This window comes from Nannospalax galili, unplaced genomic scaffold (genome assembly GCF_000622305.1).
Source record: "Nannospalax galili isolate Female #2095 unplaced genomic scaffold, S.galili_v1.0 scaffold2019, whole genome shotgun sequence".
NCBI lineage: Eukaryota > Metazoa > Chordata > Mammalia > Rodentia > Spalacidae > Nannospalax > Nannospalax galili.
Genome location: NW_008342625.1, coordinates 893,296 through 911,840, shown reverse-complemented (window position 1 = coordinate 911,840; position 18,545 = coordinate 893,296). Strand labels below are relative to the sequence as shown.

At 48.6% G+C, this 18,545-nt stretch overlaps 1 protein-coding gene across 4 annotated transcripts in view; it reads left to right on the top strand.

Moving 5' to 3' along the window:
• Ece1 (endothelin converting enzyme 1) overlaps positions 1-18,545 on the top strand; it is a 122,983-nt gene that overhangs the window by 84,223 nt on the left and 20,215 nt on the right. For all 4 annotated transcript variants that reach the window (XM_029566188.1, XM_017799512.2, XM_008838618.3 and 1 more), the window contains 6 exons: positions 2,647-2,768; positions 5,076-5,222; positions 6,349-6,414; positions 7,875-8,066; positions 15,434-15,576; positions 16,657-16,771. In XM_029566188.1, coding sequence (XP_029422048.1) covers positions 2,647-2,768; positions 5,076-5,222; positions 6,349-6,414; positions 7,875-8,066; positions 15,434-15,576; positions 16,657-16,771 — 785 coding nt within the window. The remainder of the gene's footprint in view (positions 1-2,646; positions 2,769-5,075; positions 5,223-6,348; positions 6,415-7,874; positions 8,067-15,433; positions 15,577-16,656; positions 16,772-18,545) is intronic.

Below are 18,545 nucleotides of genomic sequence, written 5' to 3'. Positions count from 1 at the left end.
TTTGCCCTCGGTCGCTGAGAGACACACATGTATAGCCCATAGTCTGCAGAGGCGTGTGTCCCCTCCATAGCCCCTGGTCATTCATTCTTTCTCTCTCTCTCTCTCTCTCTCTCTCTCTCTCTCTCTCTCTCTCTCTCTCTCTCTCTCTCTCAGCATTCTGCCCCTGGATCTCCCTTCCTACCAGCTCCAGGCTGCACATGCACCCTCTTTTCTAGGCTGTCCCCTGATTTACTAGACTAGGGCGTTTGCTGTCTGAACTACAATTGTGGTACTGTTTCTGGTGAGAATGGGGGGCGGGACTCTCCAGAGGTGATTAAAAACTGCCCAGGAAATGACCTGTGCCCCTGGTGTCAGCTGTGACAAGGGGCTTTTTCTCTTTTGGTTGCTTGTCCTTTTAAGCTTTTCTCCTTGGTGCCCCCTCTCCACTGCCTCCCTTCCCCTCCCAAGGCCCTTTCCCCTCATTCTGTGAACATCTTTTCATCTCTGAGACCCAGTTCAAATAGAACTTCCTCTGGAGCTGGGGATGTTGGTAGAATGCTTGTCCAGCATCACCTAGCATGCACAAGGCACTAGGTATTACCTCCAGCATTTGCTAAACTGAGCATGGTGACACATGCTGAAACACCAGTACTCAAGAGGGAGAGGCAAGAGGATCAGGAGTTCAAGGTCATCCTCAGCTACATAGGGATTTAAAAAAATTTTTTTAATTTATTTTTATTTTCTGTATATGAGTGTTTTGCCTGCATGTATTTAAGTGCACTCATGTCATACAGTACCCACAGAGGCCAGAAGAGGGCATCAGATCCCCTGGAACTGGAGTTATGAATGACTGTTAGTCACCATGTGGATGGGTGCTGAGAATCAAACCCAGGTCCTCTGTAAGAGCAACTACTGCTCTTAACTGCCAGCCCATCTCTGCAGCCCAGTCACATAGAGATTTTGACTAGGAATACATGAGACCCTGTCTCAGAGACAAAAGAGGGATGGAGAGAGGGCTTAGTGGTTACAAGTGTCTCCTGTCTTGCAGAGGGCCCCAGTTCAGTTCCCAACACCCTTGTAAGGCAGCTCACATTCTATAACTCCAGCTCCGGGGGATCCAATGCCCTCTTCTGACTTCCATAGGCACCCCCACACACGTGACATATACTCACACAGACACACATACATATACATAAAAATTAAAATTTAAGAACACTAGCTGGGTGTGGTGGCACACACCATTAATCCCAGCACTCAAGAGGCAGAGGCAACTGGATCTCTGTGACATCAAGGCCAGCCTGGTCTGTATTGCAAGTTCAGGTTAACTGAGGCTACAGAGAGTGACTTCTCTGGGTGCCAAAGCCATTATTACAGTCTTCAAAGTGTTTCTGTCTCCTTTGTTCTTTTTTTAAAATTTAATTTGTCTGTGTCCCTTATACCTTGAGCTCTTTGGGGTCAGGAAACAGGTCTCATTTTTGTTTGTAAAACTCCCTGCCCAGTCCAGTGCCTGGCACCCAGTTGGTGCCGAGTGCTCCTTCTGGAGTGCATGCTTCTGAGAACCTCTCAGAGCCTGACTTTAATAGGGGGCTGTGCAGAGGGCTCAGGGAGCAGGGTTTTGCCTTTTGTGTCCCCAGAGTTTGCACAGTATCTAGCTCAAAGTGAGCAGCTGGTGTCTGTCCAGTGAATGAATGGATAGAGTTCCACTAGAAAATTGTTCATGGAGGAGGTAGGTCTGGGGACATCTTGGAAGAAAAACAAAGGAAAGGCTTTCAAGGTCAGAGAGAAATTAATCAGAAAGAAAGAAAATTGGCCACAGCACAGCAAAGTCATCCAGAGGAGGAAGGAGCTGGGCAGGTGGAGTCAGAGGCCTTGGAGCTGGACACTGGGAGTGTGTATGTGTGTGTAGACACAGGAGCTCCAACACACAGTAGGTCCTTTGAGGAACTGAGCATCAGGAAGTAGCCAACATCCCTAGGGACAGTGGGAACCTCACAAGCCACACACATACAGACATGTGACCTTTAGCAAGTGGCATGTAGCCCAGGACCTGAGGAGTGGGAAGAGGGGCCGGGAAACTCCTGGAGGCCTGGGAAACTCTGAGCCCCACAACACGGTGAGATAGAGGCCCAGCCTGAGCTATCAGGGTGGGAAGTGGAACACAGCCCTTGAACTATCCATTTTTGAGCCATCCTTAAGTCTGGCAAACATGTCCAGCCCACACAGGAGGAAGTGGAAAGTCAGCTCCTAATGAATGAAGCCTTTCAAGCTTAGTCCGTTTCCTGCCTTTCTCCTAAGCAAGGTCATCTGGGACCTGAAACTCATGGCAGGCCTCCGTCCCACCAACCAGGCAGGGGAGTCAAGGCCATGTGCTGACTGGTGGGAAGCCAACCATCCTGTTAGGTGGGCATGTGCTGCCATCCCAGGGACAAATCTGTAAACCCATCTGCAGAGGGGTGATATGGTACACGCTTTTGATCACAGTCAGCTAGATTAGAGGAACCTCTAGTCTTGCCAGCTCTGCCTGTGTGCACGCAGTCCTGGGGAAGCGCTTCTTTCTCACTGACAGTAATTTCCACAGCATGCTTACACAGCGGGGAGCACTGAGCCCCCCCTCCCAAGGACTCACCCATTTGGGACACATTCCAACTCTATTTCTTGTCATTCTAGAAAATTCAACAGCTAGTGTGAGCGAGGCAGAAAGGAAAGCTCAAGTATACTACCGAGCGTGTATGAACGAAACCAGGATTGAGGAGCTCCGGGCCAAGCCGCTGATAGAGCTGATTGAGAAGGTAGGTGGGCAGACTTTCACAGCCTCCTCCTGTGCTCACCCCTCCTGCCAGCCCTTCTGGCTTCAGCTAACTCACACCTCCAGCCACCATGCCCAGCTGAAGGAGCCTATCTGACTGCTAGGAGTGTTGGGGTTGCCTGAGCGTGTGTGTGCATGGCTCCATGTGGTGGGACTGTCTGTATGGATGGTGTGTGTGTGTATATGTGTGTAAAGGAGTGGTGTGGTTGCTTTAGAAGCACCCACAGACTCTTGAGTCAGAAACAGACCTCTGCAGGAAGAGGACCCCACTGATAACTCCTGAGCAACTGAATCAGTGCTGTTTTGTTGTTTTTTTTGTTTTTGAGATCGGGTCTCACATAGCCTAGGGTAGCCTCAAGCTCACTATGCAACCAAGGATGGCCTTGGACTTCTGATCCCTTTGCCTCTACCTCTCTAGTTCTGAGATCACAGGTGTACACCACCACACCTGGCTTTATGTAGTGCTGGAGACTGAACCCAGGACGTCATGCATACGAGGCAAGCACACAAAACTAAGCTACATCTCTAGTTCCCCCCAAACCGGTTCTTCTTCCTGGGCACGTTTACGTCCTGGGTGGCCTTCAAAGAGGACTGCCTGAGGCTGGCCAGGCTGCCTGATGCAGACAGAGGTGGCTGGGAATGTTTTCAGGCCACCCATGTTCCCTCCAGGGCTCTGCCTCTCAGCTTAGGGTGTACAGCAGGGGTGGTGATACTGGGACAGTGCATGTCCATCCTTTCTTGCACAGGGGCCAGGGGCCAACATGTGTCAAGCCAGGGAGGACCAAGAGTAGAGTGAGTGAGTGTGTGTGTGTGTGTATGTGTGTGTGTGTGTGTGTATGAGAGAGAGAGAGAGAGAGAGAGAGAGAGAGAGAGAGAGAGAGAGAGAGATATATGTATGTGTGTGCGCGCGTGCGGGGAAAGAGAGAGAGAGAGAGAGAGAGAGAGAGAGAGAGAGAGAGAGAAAGATATGTATGTGCATGCCAGTGCATGGAAGAAGAAGGCATTGGGTATCCTGCTGTATCACTCTCTGCCTTGTTCCCTTGAGATAGAGTCTCTCATTGAGCCTGGAGCTAGGCTAGTGGCCACCCAGCCCCACAGATGCTGTCACTGTTCCCAACAGCGCTGGGGTTACAAGAATTCACTCAGCTACATCCAACTTTTTATGTGGAGGCTGGGGATCGAACTTGGGTCCTCATGCTTGCCCAGCAAGTACTCTTACCCACTGAGCTCTCTCAGCACCACCACCCCCCCCGAATATATTCTTTTAATTATCAATATTGTGAGACTGAAGGCAATCAGTTTTTCAACCTTTTTCAAAATATGGAGCCTTTTTCCCATGGACACCATTGAACTTATGTATTGATAGTCATTATGTTATATTCACATGATTCAGTGTTCGGAAAGGAAACAGTGCCCATAACAAGCTCTCTTCCATCTCCTCCCCAGCCAGCTGGAAGCAGCTGCCACATGGGGTCACAGCACACTTAGCAAGGATAAGTTTGCTCCGCCTAGGGATCTTTTATTTTTTTAATATTTTATTTATTATTTTTGTGTGTCCATATATATTGCTTGTGTGTAGGTAAGTGCACACAGGTCATGCAATGCCCGTGGAGGACAGAAGAGGCTGTTGGATCCTCTGGAACTGGAGTTACAGACAGTTATTAGCTGCCATGTGGGTGCTGGGATCTGAACCCAGGTCTTCTGCAAGAACAACCAGTATTCTTAACTGCTGAGCCATATCTCTAGCCCTGCTACCTAGGGGTCTTTAGCCACAGGGCATCAACCCTGAATTAGGGGCTGGGAATATGGATTGGTTGGTATAGTGCTTGTCTAGCACATACAAGGCCCTGGGTTCAATCCTCAGCATTGCATACCTATAATCCCAGCATTCAAGAGGTAGAGACAGGAGGATCAGGAGTTCAAGGTTATCATTAGCTACGTAGTAAGTTTGAGACTAGCCTGGGATACATGAGACCCTGTCTTTTTTTTTTTTTGGTCTTTTTGAGATAGGGTCTCCTTGTAGCCCCAGCTGACCTGGAACTCGCTATGTAGACTAGGCTGACCTTGAACTCACAGAGATCCACCTGTCTCTGCCTCCCAAGTGCTGGGATTAAAGGCGTGCACTACCACATCCAGCTAATTTGAATATTTTTTGAAAATGGACAGTGTCCTAAGGGATGACACTCAAGGCTGTCCTCTGGACTCTGCACACACATGTGCACCTGCACACACACACACACACACACACACACACACACACACACACACCACCAATGCTCTCTCCCCACAGCTTGGAGGCTGGAATATCACAGGACCATGGGCCAAAGACAACTTCCAGGACACGCTACAGGTGGTCACAGCCCACTACCGCACCTCACCCTTCTTCTCTGTCTATGTCAGTGCTGACTCCAAGAACTCTAATAGCAATGTGATCCAGGTAAGCTGAGCTAAGGAAGTGGGCATGCAGCACTTGGCAGGGAAGACTGCCCCAGATAGGACTGCAGGCCTCAGTCAAGGTTGTTTCTGGCAGCCCCCAGCGATGAGATGGGATGAGTCAGGAGATGATGAGAAGGCAGTCCATCTTTGGCAGGCGGCTTACTGTGATGAATGATGTCAAATCCTGAGCATGACCGATGACATCTGTTGTTCCCCTACACCAGCCCTTTGAGGCTCTGCTTAGAATAGATTTAAGCCCATTTCCCCTGGCCTGTACCTGCCTTGGGCTGGGATGAGCTTGCCTAGGAGAACTCTAGACTAGGGGGTCATAAAGACCAAGTCCTTGGCCCATTCCTACCATTCATACTGTATGACCTTAGTCTAGTAGCTCAGCCTCCCTGAGCTGTAATTTCTTTATGAACCAATATACTATAAAAGGACCTACCTTTTATATGTCAAGATGTGACCAGAAGGCTCCTGTGGTAGCTCTCTGGAATGTTCTGCTCCCTGCCCAGCTCTCAGGAGGCTTTTTTTTTTTTTTTTTTTTTGTTTTTTTAAGACAGGGTCTCCCTGTAGCCCCAGCTGTCCTGGAACTCACTATGTAGACCAGGCTGGCCTTGAAATCACAGAGATCCACCTGCCTCCCGAGTGCTGGGATTAAAGGCATGCGCCATCATGCCCGGCTCTCAGCAGGGTTTTTCCCACCATTGTCTACATGAGTCCTCATTCTGGTTCTTGGGGGTAGATACTATTTTCCTTATTAACTGGAGGAGAGACCTGAGGATCAGAAAGGTTGGATAACTTGACTGTGATCACACAACTTGGGGTGGCTCTAACCATTTGGGCAATGTTTGGTTAAATGGGATGTTGTGCCTAAGTTGTTTAAAAAGGCTCTGCCCAGCCGTTCAGAAGGACCCCAAGTCCTGTGGCTGATTCTGAATATAGGCAGGAATGTATTTGTCCAATCCTTGTCCTGGGTGGGTGTATTTGTGACAACAGCTACCTGTTCCTCCTCCTGCTGGTTCCTCCAGTGCCACGGGCCAGCCATCTTCAAGGCATGCTGTGGCTGTATAGGGGACCTACACACGGACAACAGGACCTCCCTCTCACCCTCCCTCCCTCTGCAGGTGGACCAGTCTGGCCTTGGCTTACCCTCCAGAGACTATTACCTCAACAAGACGGAAAACGAGAAGGTGAGCCTGCCCAGCCCCACCATGTACCCCCAACCCTCCCCCTCCAACTCCCAGCAGGCCTCAGAAACTGGGCTTTCACATAGGTGCCACTTTACTGAAAGGTGACAGGCAGTCCCAGGCAGGGGAGGGACATCTCCAAACTGGCTGTGTCACAGTCAGGCATCATGGGCACAAGGGGCAGGGAGGGGACAGATGTTATTTAGACCCTTTCTTACAAAGGCAGCAGTGACAGCTGCCACCGGTTGTGGATGCCACGTGTTTTGTAGGCATCATCCCCAGCCCTCCCTACAGCCTGGCAGACATACAATCCAAACTCCACTCACTTGTGTCAAACTGATAGGACTTTGGCCTTGCCTTTTACTCAGGAGATGGCTGAGTGGGCAAAGAAGCCTGCTTCACAAGCCTGACAACCTGAGTTCAATCTCCAGGACCCACATAAAGGTGGAAGGGGATAACTGACTCCATAAAGTTGTCTTCTGACCTCCATGTGCACACCATGGCACACATGCACCCTCCAGAACGCATCATATGCACACACACAATAATAATAAAAATAAAGTTGAAAAGATCAGGAGGCCATCCCCAGGATGAGTACTGAGAGGGGGGTCCAGAGCAGTGGGGCTAGCCCACCTAGAGCTCTGGGAAGCACAGAGGCACTTGGGCTTAATCCTGAGGGCTATGGGGAGCCAGTGGACAGTCACAATGCCAAAATCATCCTCAAAGCTCTGTTTCAGAAGCTGAGTTTGGCAGTACATGCCTGTAATCACAGCATTTGGGTTACTGAGACAAGAGGACTGCTGTGTTTCAGGCCAGCCTTAGCTGTAGAATGAGACCTTGTCTCAAAAAAAGAAAAGCAGGGGCTAGAGAGATGACTCAGCAGTTAAGAGCACTGGCTACTCTTGCAGAGGACCCAGGTTCAATTCCTAGCACCTGGCAGCTAACAACCATCCGTAACTCCAGTTCCAGGGGATCCAGTGCCTTCTTCCCTCCTCCATGGGCATTACACGACACGGGTGCACTCACTTACATACATGCAGGCTATACACTCATACACATAAAAATAATGAATAAAATATTTTTTAAAAATGAAAAACGGGCTGGAGAGATAGTTCAGCAGTTAAGAACACTGGCTATTCTTGCAAAAGACCGAGGTTCGAATCCCAGCACCCACATGGCAGCTAACAACTGTCTGTAACTACAGTTCCATGGGGATCCAATAGCCTCTTCTGTCCTCCACGGGCATTGCACGACACAGGTGCACTTACCTATACGCAGGCAATACACGCATACACATAAAATAAAAATAAATAAAATATTTTTTAAAAAAAGCAAAACAAAAATGTGCTTTTTCTGGGTGAAGCAAGTATCCCCTTGGCCCTCTGTTCTGGGCTGCAGTCTGTCCTTCCTTCCCCTAGCCCAGGTGGCAGCCGCTAAGAGTTTGGGGGTGCTGGGTTCCACAGGTGCTGACTGGATACCTGAACTACATGGTCCAGCTGGGAAAGCTGCTGGGCGGTGGGGACGAGGACTCCATCAGGCCCCAGATGCAGCAGATCCTCGACTTCGAGACAGCACTGGCCAACATCACCATACCCCAGGAGAAGCGGCGGGATGAGGAACTCATCTACCACAAAGTCACAGCCGCTGAGCTGCAGGTGACTTGAGCACCCAGCCATGCAGGGGTTGGGCCAGCCACTGGCCTCAGTTGTGGCTCTGGGAGGGTGTGCTTCACACCCACCTTGACAGATCTTTGAAGTGACCTGGTAAAGGGAGGGCATTTGATGTGCCCAGGTTACAGATGGAAACATTGAGGCTTGCAGAGGGACTGTTCCCTACCAAAGGCCACATGGGTGGTAAGGAATGCTAAAGCTAGGCTGCTTTCTGATACAGTGTTTCCATAGAGACTGTGGTGGTGACAGTAATAGAACTCTTGGGTGGAATATTTGCATTCTCTCGTATACCGAGTGCCACAAACATAGTGACAGAGCACTACAGAAACGAGCTGTAGTTTTTCATTTTTCCCTTTCTCTTACAAAACAAAGTTTCTTTCTTTTTTTTTTTTTCTTGGACTCACAGAAATCTGCCTCCTTCTGCTGGGATTAAAGGAGTGTACCATCACACCCAGGCTTTTCTTTTTTTTTTTTTTTTTAAGATAGGGTCTTATGTATCACAGGCAGTTTTAAACTCACTAGGTAGCCAAGGATAACTGTGAACTTTTGATCCTCCTGCCTCTCTACCTGTAAATTCTGGGATTACAAGTGTGCATCCTGTGCCAGAATTTTTTAATGTGATGCTGGGAATGGAACCCAGAGCTCTGTGTACACTAGACAAGCCCTCTGGCCAGCTGAGCTCCACCCCCAGCTGAGCTACACCCCCCTAGCCCTGCTTTTCCTTTTTCTGAGCCAGGGGGCCACTAGACATGATTAAGGGCAGAGGAGCTGGCCCAGGACTCAGGCTTGGGTATCTAGAGCTCTGCTCTTGATGTGGCTCTTGACCAACACACTCCGGGAGTTGTAACTGAGAGTTGGCCCTGCATTTTGACTCCTCTGACCCCTGTGCTAGAGGCCTGCTGTCTCCCTGTCACAGGCTGCCCCCTGGTGGCCACTGAGTCCTTGATGGTGCCTACCTGATTGCTGGCTGGTTCCTCCTTTCCAGAATATCTGCTGTCCAGCCTTGTCCTAGGCCCCAAAAAGAGAGACGCCACTACCAGTAATGCCTGAGGCTTTGCTCTTTCCCTGGGCCTCTCCCTTCTGCCCAGACAGCTTCTATCTGTCTGTCCCTTTTTCTTTCAAAAGAAACACCTCACACCTCATTTCCATCCTGGTTTCCTCCTCCACCCAACAGGTAACCACATGGGCTTACTCTCCTATGCTTCCTAGCCAGCTGGCCCACCAGTGAACAGTCTGGATCTCTCTTACCACAGAAGGGGTTTGGGGAAGAGAAGCAGGGCCCCTATCTCAGGCAGAAAAGCTATAAAGACTTTAGTCCAGTGGTAGGTACACTTAAGCCAGGCCACGAGGTGTCCCAGGAGGAGCTGCGGCCTACACAGGCCTCCTGCTGCTGCCAGCTGCCTGCACATCCTGGCGGAAGTCATCTGAGTGGGTTGTTATGGAGATGGGTAGCCCATGTCGGGCACTATCTAGCACTGTTTTCCACTCCGAGGTCAGGAGGTTGAGGGACATGCTGTTTGTACTGTGTAATTCAGTTTGCTCCAGCTTTGCAGATCTCAACCTGAGAGATCTTGTACAAGGTGGCCTTATGGTGGCCACATGCTGACATGGATGCCCAGAGTGATAGAGGGCACAGTAGCCCTGCAAACACCAGCCAGTAGCTACCAGTCTGACCCCAGCCCCCTTCCCCCTTGCTTTTTGCCTTCTTCTTCCAAGGAAGAAAGGAAAGTGGTTCCACCTGCCCTGCTGCCCCCTGCCCTGGTGGGAGGGTTTCTGCAGCTGCAGCAGCCTGTGAGGTGCCGGCCTGGGCTTGGAGTCAAAACATACCACTGCCCTGCTCCATCTCAACCTGGGTGACTTGGGACAGGTCACATGACACAACCTTGAGTCTTGTTCTCCTTCCTGGTAAAATAGCACATGGCTCCTTCATTCATCCCTGTTCCTGGCCAGAACACAGAGGTGAATATGACCCAGCCCTCATCCTCACAAGAGAGAGTGGTTTGCCACATTAACTCACAGGGTCTTAGGAGAACATCTACTGTGGAATGTCAGCCAGGAGAAGTGGACAAATATGCCAGTGTAAGATACCGTGTCTAACCAGTAAGGAAGTTCTGGACCCCAAGAGGCTGGCATAAGCCGCTCTAACCTGGCCACAGGTGTGTGATGAGGCAAAGATAAGCTGACATGCATGATAGATGTGCAACATCTTACTGTAATCATTATGCTAATGGTGGTTCTTTCCTGATTGTTGGTGCCTCCCGGGTCCCCAGGACTGAACTAATTAGAATCACTCTATCCCAGCACAAGGTGTCTTCTCTGATAACTGAGGATCTATTTTCTTCCTACCCATACTCTGAGTGAAAAGGCACCAGCAGATTCACAGTGTGGTTCCAGGCTAGCCCTGCTGTAGTGCCAAGTAGTTCCAGGCTAGCCCCCAGTGGAGTCTGAATTCAAAGCCATTAATGAGACCTCCAGCCCTGGCTTCTCTAGGCACCTTCCCACTCCTTTGTAGGACTTTCCATGCAAAGGTCACCTGCTTTCTCCATCTAGATGGGGTCTGAGAGCATCAGCTTCTTTCTCTTCATTCCCATTTTGTTTCCAGTGTTGGGACTTGAACCTGGAGCCATACACAGGCTTAGCAACTGCTCTACCACTGAGCTATATCCTAGCCTTTATTGTTTTTTTAAGATTTATTTATATTTTTAAAATTACGCATATATGTGTGTGTCTCTGTGTGATTTGTGCATGTCTGTGCAAGTGCCCAGAGTCCAGAAGAGGGTGTTGTATATCCTGGAGCTGGAGTTGTAGTTGGTTGTGAGCTGCCTAACATGGGTGTTGGGAATTGAACTCAGGTCCTCTGTGAAAGAGTATGTGTTTTGCTGAGCCGTCTCTTCAGCCCTGTTTTCATTTTTGTTTTTAGATTCCTTAAAAATATTTTATTTATTGCCGGGCGTGGTGGTGTGCACCTTTAATCCCAGCACTTGGGAGGCAGAGGCAGGCAGATCTTTGTGAGTTCAAGGCCAGCCTGGTCTACATAGTGAGTTCCAGGACAGCTGGGGCTACAGGGAGACCTTGTCTCAAAAAGACAAAAAAAAAATTTATTTATTATTTTTATTTTATGTGTATGAGTGTTATACCTGCATGTGGGTAAGTGCAATGCCTGCTGAGGACAGAAGAGGCTATCAGATCCCCTGGAACTGAAGTTACAGATAGTTGTTACAGATAGTTGTTAGCTGCCATGTGGGTGCTGATATTCAAACCCAGGTCTTCTGCAAGAACAACCAGTGTTCCTAATCGCTGAGCCATCTCTCCAGCCCTAGATTTATTTTTCATTATGTGTATGTGTGTATCTGTGTGTGGATATGTGCATGTGAATACAGATGCCTACAGAGGCCAGAGGTATCAGATCCCCTAGAGCTAGAGTTACAAGCAGTTGTGAGCTGCCCAGTATGGGTCCTGGGAACTGAATTTGGATTCACTGCAAGAACAATATGTACTCTTAATTGCTGAATCATCTCACTAGCCCCATTTTTAAAATATACAATATTTTGCCAGGTGTGGTGGCGCACGCCTTTAATCCCAGCACTTGGGAGGCAGAGGCAGACAGATCTTTGTGAGTTCGAGGCCAGCCTGGTCTACATAGTAAGTTCCAGGACAGCTGGGGCTACAAGGAGACCCTATCTCAAAAAAGACAAAAAAAAAATACAATATTTTAAGAGCTGGGCATGGTGGTGCATGCCTGTAATCCCAGCACTTGGGAGGCAGAAGCAGGCAGATCTCTGTAAGTCTGAGGCCAGCCGGTCTCCATAGTGAATCCAGGACAGCTGGGACTACAGGGAGACCCTGTCTCAAAAAGACCAAAAAGAAATTAACAAGTCCAATTTGTGCTGCCCATATACTCAGGTGTAGACCCATCCACTGGAGCATGGCCACCCCCAGGGGTCACACTCTTAGGGAAAACTAACTCTCCTCCACCTGCAGCCATCAACTGTCATAACTCTTCAGCATGGGTGGGGCTTTTGAGACCCTTCCCACTCCATGTTGGAATATTAACTGGCTTAAGCTTGTGCAGGTCTTGTGCAGGCAACCACAGCTGCTGTGAGCTCATGAGTGCATTGTTTCTATCATGTCCAGAAGATACTGTTCCTCCCTGATCCTTCTGGAACTCTGGCCTATTATCTTTCCACTCCCTTCTTGGAATTGACTGCTCTCTGATTGTATTTAAGGCCCTCTCCACCAGAGGAAACATTTGCCTGATACGTAAATCTGGCCAAGAACCCATGACTGGGGAATTCACAGGCCCTAGGGGTGAACCTGATACTGTTATTCTGCTAATAGATGTAGCATCAAACTGCCCTCTAAATTCCTATCTCTCTACCCAAGATTAGTTCAACTCTCAGATTTCATCATAAAAATTTCTTTGTACAGTGGATGGCGGTTAACACAGAAACTCACAAGTACTCAAAGTACAGAGAGTGTCTATGGAGTGCTCAGCCACAAATGAGACAACTATCACACCCTCAGCCTTAGCCCAGGCTGGCCACGAACTCATGATCCTCCCACCTCTACCTCCCCAAGACCAGCACCACACTGTTCTTTCCCACTTCCCAAGCCTCTTTGAGTTGGTTGGTTGGTGCCCAGTGTGGTTCCTTGGCGTCAGATGTGGAAAATAGAGTCGTCAGTGTCCCCAGAGGGATTGAGTCACAGTGGAATGTCCCAGTTGATTAAAACAGCCGTCTCCATGGAGATGTGTTTAAGTTGGGAATCACTAAAGCAATAGAGGTTGGGAACGCAAAAATCCCATTTTTCAACACACAGGGCTTTCCTGCACAGCACCTGCTCTCCCTAAAGGATCAGAGTTGTTTGGAATCCATGGATTTCACCATGGACACCTCTCTCAGAGAGTTCCAATGACGTGCAGTTCTCACTAACATGTGAGCTGTCACATTTGTCTTTGCAAGCAGATCCTGCAGTCAGGTGGCTCTAATGGCTGAGCCCTATTTGAAGATCTCACAAGCTCACCTCCAAATTTCTTATCCACCAAGATGCAAAAGATCTGCCAAGAAGAGGGCAAGGAAGACACGTGACGGGGCAAGGATGCTTGGTACAGGGCGAGCCTTTTCCAGAGGCACCCAGCAGGCAGCTCTGGGTTGGGGGATTGTCTCTGTGTCAGAGAAGGGATGGGAATTGACTTTGTGTCCCAGGCTGGTTCCTGCTGGGGATCCTGATTAGGTTTGCTCAATCCCAGCTCCTGGCTCTCTTGCTGCCAGGCAGCAGAGAGGTGCTTTGGCCTCGGTACACGGGCGCCCGACCCACTGTATTTCTTCAGTGTCCAGTGTGGTACAGTTAGTCTTAGTGGGAATACTCCTCACTGTAAATGGTACAAATCAAACCCTCACTGAGAGCTGATTAGAGACTTTTATAGGATAATGTTGTCTTTAGGAGCTGTGTACACTCCCTCAGTCTCACACCTGTCCTTCAAGGTCTCTGTTCTGCAATAGATGAGATGCTCTTTTAAACCCAGAAGCAGGGTGTGGTGGTACACGCCTTTAATCCCAGCACTCAGGAGGCAGAGGCAGGTGAATCTCTGAGTCCAAGGCCAGTGAGACCATCTCAGAAAACACAACCCAAAAGCAGTGTCCTAGGGGTGTCGCCCATATGCTTAGCATGTGTGAGGCCCAGAGTTCAATCTCCAATACCAACAACTGAATAAACCCAGAGGTGAGTAAACCTGTGTTGTAGATCTGCACAGGCTCCTGTTGACATGCGGCCTCAGGAAAGTCACCTTTCCCAGGTACAAATTCAGCCCGTTAAGTCTGAATTTGGACCTGGTTGGTCTTAGGACCCACCTCCACTCGCCTCAGCCTCCTAGGTATTTACTGCCAAGTTGTAGACTGCTGTCTTAGAGACTGGCCATGGCATTGATTGATTGAAGTAGGAAGGGCTTTTACAGTGCAGGCCTCATTTTCTTTGTCTGACATTTTACCCCTTTTCAAGGCAACAGAAAACAGAATTTGAAATTTGGCAGGGCCAGGGCCACCTCTGAGAAACCTTGAACAGTGATTGGAGTGACTGGCACTGATGGATTGCTTTGCTAAGGGCCAGGTGCCCATCAGAGTGATCGCCACAGACAGGCATCTTTGCTAAAACACAGTCTCTGTAGCCCTGAAAGACCTTGAGTTCTATAAAGTTACACACTAAAAATAACAGACCATGTGGGGAACACAGGGCTGGGGCAGATCATTCCAAAGTTGTGCAACTGTGCTGGGGTATGTCTTGCTAAGTGAAATCAGCTAGCCACAAAAGAACTGGAGTGGGGGTGGGAGAGCCTAGAGGATGTGGCTTAGTGGCAGAGCACTGGCCTAGGATATGCAAAACCTGGGTTCAATCCCAAACACTAGAAGAGGGAAAAAAGAACAAAGATTGTGTGTCTTGCTTATCTGAGGTTCCAGGAGCAGTGAAATTAGTAGAGAAAACAGAGTGCGTGGATTCTACAGGTGGGGACTTGGGAAGCTGAGGGTAAAGTTTCTTCAGCCTGCTGAGATGGCATCTGTGGCTAGACAGGGTGATGCGGGTACAACACTGTGAAAGGCTAATTCTGCTCAGTTGGACTTGGAAATGGCTTGAGATGAGCCTCATATGGTGGTGCTCACATGAAGACCTTTGGAGGCAGAGGCAGGAGGATTATCACAAGTTTAAGGTCACCTGGTCTAGATAGGGATACCCTGTCTCAAAAAACAAACAAGCCAGGCGTGGTGGCACACGCCTTTGATCCCAGCACTCAGGAGGCAGAGGCAGGCGGGACACCCTGTCTCAAAAAGACCAAAAAAAAAACAAAAACAAAAAAACCTGAAGAAACAAAAAACATTAAGAGATGATACAGGGCTGCAAGAAGGCCCAATGGGTAAAAGTGCTTGCCTGCAAGGCTGATGACGTAAGTTTGGTCCCCATATCTAGTGACGCCTTCTGGCTTCTGTGGTACTGCACACATTTGGTGCACGTGCACAGGCAAAATGCTCATATACCTGGAGGAAAGAAAGAACTCCCTCACGTTATCCTCTGACCTCAACACATGTTCTATGGCATGTGTATGTGCATACATACATAAAAGTAAATAAAGTAATTTTAAAATGGGGGCAATTGCCTTCGAGTTCTCAGAGGACCAGCGAGGACCAGTTAAAATAATGTATGTGAATCTTTTCCAGTGCACATGCCAGGCCCAAGAGCCCTGGTGGATTGTGATAGCCACATCTGTCTTCCCTAATTCCATCCCAGTTTCACTTCAAGTGAAGTTCTTGTTGTTTTTGAGAAGGGGTCCAGGCTGACCCTGAACACTGCCCCTTCCTTTGCAGACCTTGGCACCTGCCATCAACTGGCTACCCTTTCTCAACACCATCTTCTACCCTGTGGAGATCAATGAATCCGAGCCCATTGTGATCTATGACAAGGAATACCTGGAGCAGGTGTCCACCCTTATCAACAACACAGACAAATGGTAAGGGGACATGGCGGCCTGGGGCAGGCTTTTTGAAGGCAGCCCTGTGCTCAGGCAGGGTAGGTATGGATAGAGTAACAGACTGCCTCAGGTTCAAATCCTACCTCCTCTTCTGACAGCTTTGGAGCCTTGGGAAAGTGTCATCTCCTTCCCCAGGGTCCCTCTCTCATCCCCAAAATGAGGCTGTAGAGAGACTAAAGTGAACACAGAACCTGACGCATATTGAGACCTAATCAATGTTAGCTCCTAGTTTTAGTTAATACATAGGATCTTTTCTAAATTCTAAAGACACAGAAATGTTGAAAACTATAGAAAAATAAGGGAAAAAATTGGAGTCAGAGAGAGAATATTCCATCAAGTATAAATATGGCCTTTTTAACCTTCCCCTTACTGACTGTTTAGGTTCAATGAACATCCTTGCACTAAGGTGACTTCTTCACAAACATGGCAGCAATCACAGACAGGCTCCCTGTGCCGCAGGAGTGGCCAAAAGGAGCCACCATTTATGGAAACTTAGGCCTAGCTGGCCATGCCCCCCCGTCTCGTGGAGATGGAGTAACTGAGCAATAATATTTATTGAGTACCAGCGTTTGGCTGCATTAGACATTTCTAGTTTAGCTTTCTGTTGCTCTGATAAAATACTAACCAAAACCAACTTGGAGAGGAAAGGGTATATTTCATCTTACAATAGAACCCTTCATCAAGGGAAGCCAGCATAGGAACTGGGAGGCAGGAACTGAAGCAGACACTGTGGAGGAACGCTGCTTACTGGCTTGCTCAACTAGCTTTCTTACACAGCCCAGGACCACCTGCCCAGGGAATAGGACAACCCATAGTGGGCTGGGCCCTCCTACATCAATTAGCAATCAAGAAAATGCCCCCACAGACATGCCACAGGCGCCCTGGTGTGATGGAAGCAATTCCTCAATTGTGGAAGAGTTTATGTGCTTAGAGAGAGGTAACCAGCCACATGGGCAAGCTTAAGAGTCTGGCTGAGAAGTTGGGTTTTGGTGCCCCCTAGAGGTCTGTGGGGGAAGTGCCACCCAGGGCATCTCAGCTCTCCCTGGTCCCTCACCACAGCCTGCTCAACAACTACATGATGTGGAACCTGGTACGGAAAACAAGCTCCTTCCTTGATCAGCGTTTTCAGGATGCTGATGAGAAGTTCATGGAGGTCATGTACGGAACCAAGAAGGTGAGCCCATTCCCGCTCCTGTCCATACATGGGCTGAGCACCACCAACCAGACCCCTAGACTGGGCACTAGGGAGACCATCATACTGGTAAGACCATGGCTCAGAAAGGTAAAGGGACCCTTCCAGATCTGGTGGCCACACTAACCAGATACTCACAGATGTTTGCTGCTAGTAACAATCCTAAAAACCAAAGACAGGGAACCCGGGAGATGATGATCTGTGTTCAATTCCTGGAACCCACTTAAAAAAACAGATGCAGTGACATACATCTGTAATCCCAACACTCCTATGGTGAAAGGGGAGGCAAAGATGGGAGAGTCAGCCAGAAACTCGGGGGCCAGGTAGCCTGGTATACAGAGCACAGCAGCAGAAATAAGACCCTGTATCAAGGCAAAAGGAGAAAACCCTACTCCTGAAAGTTGTCCTCTAACCTCCACACATGTACACTCATACACACATACACACACACGGTTTTTTAAATATTACTTTAATTTTTTAATTTATTTTTATTTTATGTTTGAGTGTTTTGCCTCCATGTGTGTAAGTGCACCTGTCACATGCAAAGCCCAGAAGAAGGCAGCAGATCCCCTGGAACTGGAATTACAGACAGTGGTTAGCTACCATATGAGTGCTAGGAATTAAACCTGGGTCCTCTGGAACAGCGGCCAGCGCTGTTTTCTTCTGAGTCGTTTCTCCAGCCCCTAAAAATTATTTTAAAATAAATAAATAAAATAAATATAGCACACCTGGAGATTGACCTGCTTCAGGTTAGGATTTACATCACTAGGTCCCACTTCCCCAGATGAGGAAAATGAGGCTCAGTCAGGAGAAGGAACTTGTTCCCAGTCGTTCAGCTCCCTCCTCTCAGGCTGGCTGCACTTGCCAGGTTCTGCTCTGCAGGAAGAGAAGGAGTGGAACCAGCTTCCTTGTGACTGACAAGAGCTGAGTGGCAGGGCATGAGGACTTCCTGTTTCATGAGGATAGGTTCAGATGTGCAAAACGAAAAGTTTGGAAATTGATAGCACAACAAATGAACATACTTAACCGTGCTGGGAAGAATAGCCAAGATGGGGCATGGTGGCCTGAAATCCCAGCACATAGGAGGTGGGAGCCAGAAGATCAGGAATTCATCCTTGACTACATGGCAAGATCAAGGCCAGCTAAGACTACATAGTGGCTCTGCCTCATAAAAGAAAACAGGGGGGCTGGAGAGATGGCGCAGCGGTTAAGAGCACTGACTGCTCTTGCAGAGGACCCAGGTTTCATTCCCAGCACCCACATGGCAGCCGAGAACCATCCTTAATTCCAGTTCCAGGGGAATCTGATGCACTCTTCTGGCCTCCGCGGCATTGCACAACACAGGTGCACTCACATGTATGAAGGCAATACACTCGTACACATAAAATAAAAATAATAAATATATTTTAAAAAAAAGAAAACAGGAAGAACGTGTGCTTGATTCAGCTGTCATAGCCTGGATCCTCCTTGGAGCCTCTGTAGACTCTGTTGGGAGCACTAAGTACTTTAAAGGAGACCAGAATGTTCCTCCAGTCCTTCTTTCTTGCCTTAAAAAATGTTTGAGATTGTAATTTATATAAAATGAGATATAAATGAGTTAGGGGAGATGACTCAACGGGTACAAGAGTTGACTTGGTAAGCATGAGGGCCTGAGTTCAAATCCTCAGAACCCACATGAAACCTGCATGCATGTAGTAGTGCATGTGTCTGTAATCCATTGCTCCCACAGGGAGAGAGTAAGTAGAGATAGAGTCCC